General features: G+C 31.7%; 1 protein-coding gene across 8 annotated transcripts in view; it reads left to right on the top strand.

Annotated features, from left to right (window-relative positions):
- STXBP5L (syntaxin binding protein 5L) overlaps window positions 1–12,763 on the top strand; it is a 428,205-nt gene that overhangs the window by 343,215 nt on the left and 72,227 nt on the right. For 6 of the 8 annotated variants that reach the window (XM_046003923.1, XM_046003920.1, XM_046003916.1 and 3 more), the window contains 2 exons: window positions 2,250–2,315; window positions 8,623–8,715. In XM_046003923.1, the coding sequence (XP_045859879.1) occupies window positions 2,250–2,315; window positions 8,623–8,715 (159 nt within the window). The remainder of the gene's footprint in view (window positions 1–2,249; window positions 2,316–8,622; window positions 8,716–12,763) is intronic. The other 2 variants (XM_046003924.1, XM_046003921.1) reach the window with 1 other exon arrangement.

Below are 12,763 nucleotides of genomic sequence, written 5' to 3'. Positions count from 1 at the left end.
CAATGCATCTAACAACAGAACTAAGATGTACATGAAGCAATACTTGACAGAATTAAAGGGAGAAAGACAATTAGAAATTTTAATACTCCACTTTGAATAATGATACAAGAACTAGGTAGAAGACCAAAAAGAAAATAGAAGCCTTGAAAAATCCCATGATCAAAATATCTATACTGAAATCTGCAAATTGGTACAGAAAGAAAAATTTAAAAGACAATTCAAATGAAGGGAGAACACCATGTTTATGGGTTGGGAGACTATTTTTTAAATGTTTATTCTGCCAAAATTATCTATGGATTTATTACAGTCCAATAAAATGTTGGCATATCTTTTTGTAGAAATTAACAAACTCTTTCTAAACTTTATTTAGAAATGCAAAGAATCGGCAGCACCTGTGTGGCTCAGTCGGTTGAGCAGCTGCCTTCTGCTCAGGTCATGATCCCAGTGTCCTGGGATCAAGCCCTGCATGGGACTTCTTGCTCAGCAGAGCCTGCTTCTCTCTCTCCTTCTGCCTGCTGCTCTGCCTACTTGTGCTCTCTATCTCTCTGTTAAATAAATAAATAAAATTAAAGAAAAAAAAAGAAATGCAAAGAATCTAAAATAATTAAAAAGCTCTCGGAAAAGAACAAAGTTGGAGGATTTTACTACCTGACTTCAAGATGTACTATAAATGTACATTAATTAGTGTGGTAGTAAAAAAAAGAAAAAAAATAGACAAATAGACCAATGACTACATAATGAAAGTCCAGAAAGAAACCTACACTTATGTACCCAATTTATTTTTTATTAAAACACTAATAAAAATCAATGAAGGAAGGAAAATCTTTTTAACAAATAATGATGCAAAAAACTGGCCAAACATACAGGAGGAAATGGACCTTAATCTCTTCACACCACAATCAAAATTAATTTGAGATGAAATGTAGTCCTAAAAATGAAAACTGAATATTAAAAAGCTTCTTGAAGAAAACAATAATATCTTCATGACCATGGAGTAGGCAAAGATTACTCATAGGAATTTTGAAAAAAATGATAAATTTTCCTCATATGGGAAGAAAATATTCACAATGCCTACTTCTAACAAAAGACTCTTAAATATATGAAGAATTCTATTCAGGCTTTGGCATTAACTTAGTTCTGTAACCTTAAATATTTAAAATCTTCAAACTGACAGTTTCTTACCTGTAAAACATAAGAGTTGGGCTAGAGTACCACAGCAGACCTTTTCTAAAATTCTGTGATTTTTTGAACCCACAGCAACTTAATTTGTACAAATTACATAAAGGGTGGTGGCAAGGAATATGAACAAAGATAGTTTTGGTAATTGACAATAGCCCTTAAGTACTTCTGGGTATGGGGATTTACATTAAAGTAGAAACTCTGAATATTTATTTACAAAGAAAAATTATACAAGAATCTCCTACAAGGATAGGAAAACCATAATTAAGGATACCTTATGAGTGTCATAGTAATGAGAATATAAAATGTTTATTAACCTATTGTGCCTAACCTTGTATTTGTCAGTAGATAATTGGGTATGTCAGTACAGTGACATAATAAAACATTTTAAAAAGAGAAAAATGTAGTGCTTATTTTAAGAAGGAATTTGATACCATCAAACAAATCACTTAATATGTACTATACAATGCTACCTTTTTAAAAAAAATTAACATATAATGTATTATTAGCCCCAGGGGTACAGGTCTGTGAATTGTCCGGCTTACACACTTCACAGCACTCACCATAGCACATACCCTCCCCAATGTCCATAACCCAACCACCCTCTCCCTACCCCTCTACACCCCGCAACCCAAAATACTACCTTTTTATAACTAAATATAATATTTAAAGTTTGTAGCGTACCTTTCATGTTCTTTATAAAAGCCAGTAAGTGTTTCTCTTGAAAGCAGAAAATTTGATTAGGCCTTTTTAAAACCTATTATAAATTGTATAATTTTTGGTCTATTTTCAGGTGAAACTTAGGTTATTTATTAAAGTAACTATTTCATATAAAAAAAGAAAAAAGATTTTATATTTCTCTACCATTATGTTCAATTATTTTTTTGCATCTCTATTAGTTATTGCTCCTTATTGTTTCTGATATCACTTGTTGAAACAAATTATCAGAACCATTGTCATAACATGAGACTACAAAAGTAGTTTTCACAGGGGGAAGGAATTTTCAGGAATAGGAATTACCTACAAAGTGTTAGCAAAATTCATCTCATTTATTATCATTTCATTTTCAGGTTTAACTGAGCTAAATGACAGTCCAGTTTCCCTGGAACTTGAGCGCTGCAAGTCTCCCACTTCAGGTAAACATGAATGGTAACTTTCAGTCTTCTGGTAATTTACTGCAGTAATCTATTGCTTTATTTTCATAATTCTTACAATGTGAAATTCATAATTTTAGTCATTGTAATGTAGTTTCTGAAATTTAATCATAAACAAATTTGGTTCCAAAATCAATTAGAAATAAATGTCTTTAAAAATATTTTTGGCCTTCCAAATAATTAAGACCAGAGGTATGAACGTAGTACTTTTAAAGACATTTTAAAGGAAGGTTTTTTTACGGATAAATAATGTTAAGTAAAAATTGGTAATGATACACAGAAACTCTTTCCTCTTATAGCTAGAGTTGAATTAAGTGGGAAATATATACTGTAGGTGCGGAGAATATGATACCATTGGACCTTAGTTGGTTCATACCTCTGGATCAGTTTGAAAACATGTATATTCATTGAAAAAAAAAAAAAGTAAAAATGATAACATGCTGGAACTAAAGCATCAAGATAAAACATGAGCTCACTAAAATGTATAAAAGATGTGAGTATAAATATTCCTAGGAATAAGTTTTTAAGATATGCAAAAAATGTTAGTAGTAGAAATTGTAGGGTGGTAAGATTATGAACAATTAGCTTATTTTTTTAAATTTATTTATCTGATTTTTCTCTAATGCATATACAGTAACATGTAAATTTTTAAGCACCAAAAATATCAGGTATATCTGTGATAATGAGCTATAGATATGTTTTCATAGAGTATCGAAAATTGTTTTTTTATTTTAACTTCACACAAATGTATAAAACTTTAATACTTTAAAAAGGAATTAATTTTAACTTTTATAAATTCACTTAGAACTGTGACATTTCTTCAGTTTTCTGTCTTAGGAGTTGTTGGTTGTTTATCCTTATTCTTCAGGAATGTAGGCTAAGTAGAATCTAGTTGTGTCCATGAAAATTTTTGTTTTAATCGTATCTATTTAATCTTTATTTTACTGCTTTTATTTTAAACATGCTCTCATACATTACCCTTTCTTTTGTATTTCTATTGGCACCATCCTAACGTAGGCATTTATTATTCCACGTTTAGAGTATTACAAAAATGTTCTAACAGGTGTGTCTGCTATCCATCTCTCACTCTTATAATTCATTTTACATATCATGTTACAAAATTAATCTCCTTAAAATATTACCTTGATATTTTCTCATGTCAGAAATCTTCAATATAAGATTCAATTCAATTTTCTACATCATTTAAATAATTTCACTTTAAATTATCATCCATAATCCAAATTTTAATAGTAATATAGGGTTCAAATGTCAAAAAGAAATGGAATTTAAATTCTCCCTCCCATTCTTCCCCATACATTGTCTCTATCCTTTTGAAAAATAAAGTTATTTTCTTATTCATCCTTTTAGTTTGTGTTTGTAAACAAATCAAAAAGACAAACATTCTTTTTTGCTTCCTGTTTTATACACAAGTAGTATACGCATTTCACTATACTTTGCTTGTTTCAGTTTACTATGTATCTTGTCTTTCCATTTGATTACATAAAGTAATCATTATACTTGTATGATATTTAATTGCAGGCATGTACTATAATTTATATAGTCATTTCACCAATTAAAGGACACTTAGTTTGCTATCAAATTTATGTCATGCCAAACAACGCTGCTGTGACTAATCTTGTTGCATTCTTCATTTAAATGTGTACAGGTATAAGATAAATTCCTAAATTTGGAGCTGCTGAGTCAGAGTATATGTCTGTCTAACCTTTATAAATTCTTCCAATTTTCTCTCCCTCTATTAATAACATCAATAAACCAATGTTTATTGGTTATCATTTTTTTAATTTTTTAAGTCTATTAGGGAAAAAAAGGATTTGTCAATGTAGTTTCAATTTATCTCTCACATTGAGTGATATTGAATACATTTTCAATTGTTTAAGAACTCATTAAATATCTTTTTTCTGTAAATCATCTATTCATACAATTTACCCATGATCTATAGGGTTGTTTGCCCCTTTCATATCAATTTGTATTGCCTCTTTACAAATTAAAATTAACCTTTTATGACATGAGATCCAAATATTTTTCTTAACATTGCTTGTGTTATCTCTTGCCCTATAAGTTTTCTGCATTCAGACATTTCTTTTAAGGATTTTCTTTATGCCCAACAATTTAAATACTATTGGAGTTAACTATATTTTAAAGCTTTGGTAGAATTCTCCCATCAAGTCATTTAACCTTTATAATTACTGATTTTGTATGTTCATATTATCTGTAAAGAAAACTTTTCATAAAAAATGTTCCATTATGGAAATTTTCTAACAATGTTCAATGTAACATATGCAAAGATTGTGGTTCTATCTTTCTTTTAGGCTAGTTAATAGTCTGTTTTTCTGGGTTTTTTTTTTAAACCTAAACACAAGGTTTTTTGGTTTTGTTTTGTTTGTTTGTTTCTTATTATTTCTTTTCAGTGTTCCAGAATTCACTGTTTATGCACCACACCTAGTGCTCCATGCAATATGTGCCCTCCATAATACCCACCACCAGGCTCACCCAACCCCCCTCCCCCTCCAAAACCCTGTTTGTTTCTCAGAGTCCACAGTCTCTCATGGTTTGTAAATGCAAGTTTTACTGGGTTTGGGGGTTTTAACTTAACTTCTGCTTTTAATTAGTTCCATCCTCTGCTTCCCTTTATTTTTCACTTAATAGATGCTTAATTCCTTTATTTCTCTTGCTTTTTTTACTTGGAATTTTTTTGTGTACCTTGGTCTTACCTCTTTGGGAGTAAACTTTTTAAACTGAGGTACAATATGGAATGTCTCTAGAACCTCAGAAATCTCCCTCATGCCTCTCAGCCACTTATTCCTACAAAGGTACCTACTATTTTGACTTTTAACCATAGATTTCTTTTGTGAAGTTTAGATTCTCATATCAATGAAAACATGCATTATTTACTTCTTTTGTTTCTTGCTAATTTTGCTCAGCCTTATCTATATGATATTCAGTTACACTGTTGAATGATTTGTATTGCTGTGTGATATTCCTTTGTATGTATATCTATGCATTTTATTGTTGCTGCACATTTAGGTGGTTTATAGTTTGAGGCTATTTTAAGAAAAGCTGTTATGACCAATCTTGTAAAATGTTTAATGAAATATAAACTCATTTTTGTTTCACATATATCTGGGAGTGAATTTGGGGGGTCAAAAGGTATGTCTATATTCAACTTCCGTAAATACAACTGAGTTTTTCAAAATGGTTGCACCAATTTTACTTCCATTAGCACAATTTTACTTCCATTAACAATTTTACTTGTTCTACATACATCTTTTCTCTCAGTAAAATTTTTAGTTTTCTTTTTAAGAGGTCTTACATACCTTTCATTGGTGTTATTCCTTGGCATTTTGTGTTTTTAGATGCTGTCAATTAATTTTTTTCTTATTTTTTGTGGCTGGAATATAAAAATACAATTAATTTTTGTATATTGACCTCATATCCAGAAAACTTCATACATTCCAATAATCTGTAAATTCTTTCGGACTCTCTATCCAGTTATACCCAGTATTAAAATGACCCTTCTCTTTCTTATTTCTCAAGAAGAGTTTAACTAGGACTTCCAAAACAATTTTGAATATATGTGGTGTTAGCAAACATCTCTTCTTTCTTCCCAATCTCAGGGATAAGTCAGTATCATAACTAATTATGATAATTATTGTAGGTTTTTATTAGACATCTTGCTTTTAGCCTTCTGCCTCTGATGTTTCTTTTTTCATTAAGGTTAGAGCAAATCTGGAAATATCACCACCTCACTTCTTTTGCAAGACAGAGTAGAACTTCACATGCAATGAAGTAGATTGTTTCAAAGTAGGAAGGTTTCGACTACTTTGTTAAGTTACTTGGGCCAGAAATGATTGGCTGTGATAAGATTCACTTATCACTTCAGTGCCCTATTTGAAACTGGTTTGCTGGGCAGGGTCCACTCTTCTTTAGTAGTAACCTTAGAATATAAATATTCATAATTCATAATTGAGGAATGAGAGATTTCTTATGGATTTTAAGTCATAGATTTGTTAAAAATTAAAGAAATTTATCCTCATGGGAACAGTGCCATAAAAGTTTATTTTACCTTAAGAAAATTGGAAATGTTATTTGCATATTCTATTCATTTCCCATGAAAAAGAAAAATAATTGTATTGTATTAAGGGCTCTTTCTAAGCCCACGATGGAGAATGTGCCCAATGCTATACCTAGAATATCACAACAACACATATACATAAAACTACATTCTGCAGTCTCTTCCTATTTTAGGAATTACTGTATCTAGATTATCAGGAAAGGTGTATAGTTAAGGTATATGCAGACTTTTTAGCCCAATCCCATAAAAAAAAATGTAACTGAAAAAAAAGATTTTAACAATGGTTTACAAAACTCATGAAGCCTATGATCTCTAAAAGTAGAAAATAATGAAGACATAAACAGTTAAAATGTTTAACCTATGAATGACAAAATCAATAATATATAATTAAGGGAAACTAGAGCTTATGTAAAAAACTTTTGGAAAAACTAAGAAAAGCAACCATGCCTCCTGATGTCTCCTTGATTCATACACTAAGGAACAGATCACTAGGTCTGATTAATAATGGCAAGTATTATGTTTGTACCTGGGTGTATCTCCCCTTTTACATGTATATATAGCATTTAAGAGCCAATACTATTCTTGACTTCTCTTTATTTTTTTTTAATGCAGTTTTTCTCAAACGTAAGCCTATATCAGAATCAAGTGAAGAGTTTGTTAAAACACAGAATGCTGACTGTCAGAGATTCTACTTCACCAAGTCTAGAGTAGGGCTTGAAATTTTGCATCTCTAGCAAGTTCCTACATGATGCTTATGCTTCTGGTCTCTGGACCACTTGAGAATCATGGATCTGTGAAAATGTTTTTTCAATACTTAACTCTCTCAGTATCTATTTTGTGATCTTAAACCTTCACCCCTTTAAGGTCTGATTAAAATATTGAATTCAAATAGCTGAGCAAAAATCGTTGGTAATTAGGCAAGCCAGAGATCGATAATCATTTTACTATAACTCTGATTTCTGGCATGGATCTCAAACTCCCCTTTAGCCCAATAAACTGCAAGTAAAAAGAGTGAAGTTTAAGACTATTAAACATTTATTTGAAAAAAAAAAAAGACTATTAAACATTTATTTGAAAATAATGAGAGAAAACAGAGTAGGAATTGGGAGCTTAAAGAATTCCAGTGAGCTAACCAGAAAGCTGATGTTCTTAACTCCCAGGATAATATAACCATTTCATAATATTTATTCACTTACCCAACTATTCAACAAGTAATTTCCAGTATCTGCAGTTATGTAGATATTATGTTATCTACTGAGAATAAACTAATGAACAAAATAACATACTCCATGCCAGATGGAATAGAGTCTATCTGAAGAAACCAACATTAAACTAATAATTTTACAAATAGTTGTTTTTTCTTTTTCTTTTTTTTTAATAGTTGTTTTTTCTTAAAGCTATGTAACCCTTTTTCATTCACCATGTAAGGCTGTGCAATTTGTATACTACATAAACATCCCAAAGGTATGAGCCTGAACTAATATTCAGCCCTAGCTCCACTTACCCGGAACAGAGCTGCAATCCCTAAAGGAAACAGGCTTTTAGTCTTTGGACAAGGAATTGAAAACTAACCAAGACTTCAACTGTAGAGTTATATCTGTCCACAAGATGTACATTTTTCTAATTTTTCTTCCTTTAAGGTATGCCTTTAAAAATAATTTGCTCAAATGAACATTTTTTCTATCTAAGCTAGCAATAGGTTCTAGTACTGCTGTTATCTATATAGCCATCAATCCTTATAATTCTCACTGTCCACAATATACAACAGACTTACTATGCTATCAAGTTCAAGTGAAGACTAAGGTGATAGAAATATGTATCTTTATTAAAATATGTTTATTAAGTATCTTCAATAAAGATATCTTTATTAAAATATCATAGAGACTAACATCACAAAATACTAACAAAGAACTAACCAGCTCTGTTCTCAGTCCTGGGTTAGAACTACATCTTATAGCCTAGCTTGAATGCTCCTTCTATATGGTTCTACATTTTTAGAACCCCACTCCATCTTTCAAAGAAGAAAGCTTCTTCCCTCCGAATAGTTCTCTGTTGGGACACAACCAAAATACTCAAATAAAGGCACAAAGTAGAGACCCTTCCAAATAGTTATGAAATTCACCTCTAGAATAAAGTTTCTGGGTTCGTTTGGGCTAAGAAAGTAAATGCCAATAGTCTTTTATTCCCTTCCTTTAGGACTTGCTACCAGAACTCCTGAGGCAACACCAGGCTTTTATAGGAATGAAATACCAGCTGTGAGACAGAGGAATCAAATACATCACTTGCCAGGTGAAAGTGAAAATCTCTTTTGAACGAACAAGGTTTTCATGTCTCTACAATTTTCTGGACCTCACAATTTGTCTCAAAAGCTTTATTTTTATTTGTGCTGAAAATACAGGTCCCCCATGGTGAATGAAGACAAATTTCCCTGAATCAATTAAAACCACAGACACTGACTTCGTAAGACATAAAACAGGAATTCCTAAGGCATCTGTGATTTTGAAGTGTCCTATATAATTTTGATAGTGTTATCTTTCTACTTTAAGCCTGTATACTTTTATCAGACCTATACAAAAATATGGGGTGGGGGGACCAACAGAGAACTCGGGGAAACTTAAGAGCCAAAAAATAGGGTGGTTTTGTAAAAATTCTCCTAATTCTTCATTCTTCATAATATAGTTATATATTATCTAAGGTCACAAACTACTATGATGATCATGGAAACTCCACCAAAGAATTGCTTCAAAGGGGCAATGTTCTCTCAGAAATAGAGAACAGAAAGGAAGGTTTTATAATCTGTTTTATGCATAGCCATTGAATATATGACGCTGTTCAGAGGGACCAAATCAAAATCAAACACCTAGGTTGTATAGCTCCCTTAAATTAGGCATTCATTACAAAATGGTTGTGACCAGATTTGCAACTTTAAGAATAATTTACCAATGTTCTAGATCCCAAATAAAGTCAATAACAGGGAACTTAAAAATAATTGTAATCCACAGTTTTCCAAACAGTAGTTTCTTTTTTTCTTGTGTAATAGAACACCGCTGTGATAGGTCTTTTTCTTAGGAGAAAAGTGATGCTCAGAGTATTAAATAAGTAGAGCTAGAATTTCAACTTGGTTACATTTGGTTGTAAAACCTATGCTTTTTCCTGGATTTCATTAACAAAAAGAGAAAGAGAAATATAGGAATTGCAAAAAAACTAATCACAGTTAAAATTAAAGGACAGCCAAGCAGTGACAAAGTTACTAAGTTACGAAGAGAATGTTTTAGCAAAGAAATTCAAAAGAATGTAAGAAATATACCTTACATGAAACATTAGAAATATAGTTTACCTTTTAAGTTCCAGGAAAAACTGGTTTCAAAAGTTTTTAGTCTTTGTAGTTCATAGAATCACCAAATTATCACATTTTGAATTTATTAAGCCTTGTTTGCTAAAAATTAAAATCGATGTTGGTATAATACTTTAAAGCAAAGTGTTTTTCATGTGTATTATTTTACACTATCCTATAGCAACCCTATAAGGTTAGCGTTGTTCTCCTGTTACACGGGAGAAGAAATTATGACTAAGGAAAAATTTCATCGTTTGTCCATGGTTACCCTGCTAATAAATGTCTTAGTCTGAATCAACGCAAATCTTCAGACTGCAAGGTCCTTTGATCCCAAGTTATTTGTCCTCTTATTATATATGCTTTAAAAAAAAAAAGTGTTGAAAAACGTAGTAATCGCTGGGAGTTTATAATTCAAGGTACACAAGAACAGAAATAGTTTCATAATCATTTAACTCTCGTTCATACAACACTAATAAAAAGTCATTGATTCATTAACATTATCCATATAGAAATATAATACTATTTTAATATATACCAAGAAAAGTGGAATCATGACCCTAAACATTTTTTTAAGCTGGAGCAAATTCAAATAAAGATCTTCTTTGCCTAACTTTATCATCATCACTTCATGACAGGAAGGGTGGGGGAGGTGGTAATATGGAGGTATGTAGACCTTCCAGGGCTCTACCATGGTATGGCAACTCCAAATTGTGTGTGTATACTATACCTATATACATACCAGGTGCTTTTGTTCTATATTAGTTTCTAACTTAGGGAAGATAGAGACAAATGAAATTCATTACTATGTTCCAACTAGTCAGTAAATGAATCAATACATAGATAAACTTTATAAGCATTTTAATCTAAACTTTTAATTTAGTATTAAATTTATTTATTTTGCAGAAGATATCTAGGCCTACACACATGGTATCTGCTATATCATATATAACATACATATTGTACTCCTTACTGGAAAGGGCATAGCTTTGGAGTCAGAAATTTGAACTTAACCTGCCATTCCTACCATTATAACTTTAGCCAAGTTTCTCAACATTAATGGTATACTAATTCCAGAACACAGATTCTCAATAACATATAGTAATGGTTATTATAAAAATAATAATGGACATCCATGTCCTAAAGAGACTGAATTTGATCTCCTTGACCATTCTAAATTTCTAATATTAGTTGTAGTTTAGCCATAACAAAGTAGAAATTCTTCACTGGAAATCAAAAGGTCAATCCATTTGTTTCTAACCAAGAAACAACTAATCAAAAGCTTTGAATTAGAAGCTTCTAGCCTACCTCTTTATGTTATTTCCCATAAAGTAGTAAGTAAGTAGTAGTAAGTAGTAAGCCGTATTCAAAATGAATCAGGGTTTGTTGTGTTCCTAAAATTTTGATTCACATGTGGCACCAATGACTTGAGGAGGTTTTTTTTTTAATATGTTGTTTTTTAAAATAATTTTAAATTCAAGTTAGCATATAGTATAATATTAGTTTCAGGTGTACAATATAGTGATTCAGCACTTCCATGCAACACTCCATGCTCATCACAAGTACACTCTTTAATCCCCATCACCTGTATAACCCATTCCCCCACTCATCTCCCTTCTGATAACCATCAGTTTGCTCTCTATTATTCTGATAGTTGTTTGAAGCCAATACAACATCCCTCAGATGAAGGAGGCTGTACTTTCCTTTGACTTTGCCTTGAATTAGGAGTTAGGAAAAAAGCAAATGAATATACAAGTGATTGAATGATCTGATGCACTGAATATACATGACCCCTAAGCAAAATACTGTTGAAATGCCTGAAGTTCTGTTCATATTTAGGGCTTAGCATATGACCTCATTCTGGCATAAGCTATGCTAAGCCACCAGACTACCCTGCCTCATTGCTGTAACTGAACCTGAATTTGGAGGCAGAAAATCTAGAATAGAGATAAATAATCTTGCAAAGGTTTATGATCTGGTCTATCATAGGGCTTGGCCATCACCTGACCTTTAAGCCTGAATTTATTAAATACTAATATGTTTCCTGCCATCAGCCAATCATTTCATTCATTTGCATCATCTTTGATCTCTTATACCATCCTAATATTCTCTAGATAAGTCAGAAGGTGATAGATGTGATTAGGTAAGTGATTAACACTACCTGTGGGGATGCTTTCCTGTCAATTTTTCTAATTCAGTTTTATTGAGATATAATTTACATAGGATAAAATACACCTTTTTAGTGTATAATTATAAATTTCGTGGGTTTTTTTTAAAGAAACATAGGCTATTACATGTTAAAGTAACAAGAATTTCCTGACAATTTTCCCAGAATCTAATAGAACTAAAATCATAAGAAATCAAACTGTTTTAAGTCTAACATTTTATGCAGCAACATTCCCTGCCCTGCAGCTAGATTACCTATAGCATTATTTTCTGCCTTGTAGTCTATGAGCCAAGACATGGAGTTTTTCAACATGTGAAGGATGAAAGATACTATTCTATATGATAATGCAAATGATTTAAAGAGATTTGCATGGAAAATAAGCCCATGATGAATTAACAGTATGGACACTACTATTGAAAAGATAGTGGACACTCAGGAAGTCCTACTGTGCAGAGCATACAAATAATAGTGTTATATACAATTGGAGACTATCTCAGGTATTCAGTGTTGAATCAAAAGCACCAAATTTTAAATAGGACATGTTGCCAAGATAGGTAATTTTTTGTATAGAATACCACAGAGTGACAATATTTTCTTGCCAACTAGTAATGAATATAGCTGACATTAAATGCTATTAGATATCATACAATGCTAAATGCATTACACACATTCCTTTAATTAATTTTGATGAGGTCCCTATGAAGTAGGGACCATTTCATAGAGAAAGGGGCACATACTCTTCCTGAGATTAAGTAACTACTAGCCTAGTATCACTCATCTGGCCAATGGTTGAGTCATAACATGAATCCAGCTCCCTTGTGTTCTGGATCACTGGATTT

The sequence above is a fragment of the Meles meles genome, chromosome 4 (genome assembly GCF_922984935.1).
Source record: "Meles meles chromosome 4, mMelMel3.1 paternal haplotype, whole genome shotgun sequence".
Lineage (NCBI taxonomy): Eukaryota > Metazoa > Chordata > Mammalia > Carnivora > Mustelidae > Meles > Meles meles.
Note: the sequence above shows the minus strand (reverse complement) of the source record. Positions and strands in the feature narration are given on the sequence as shown.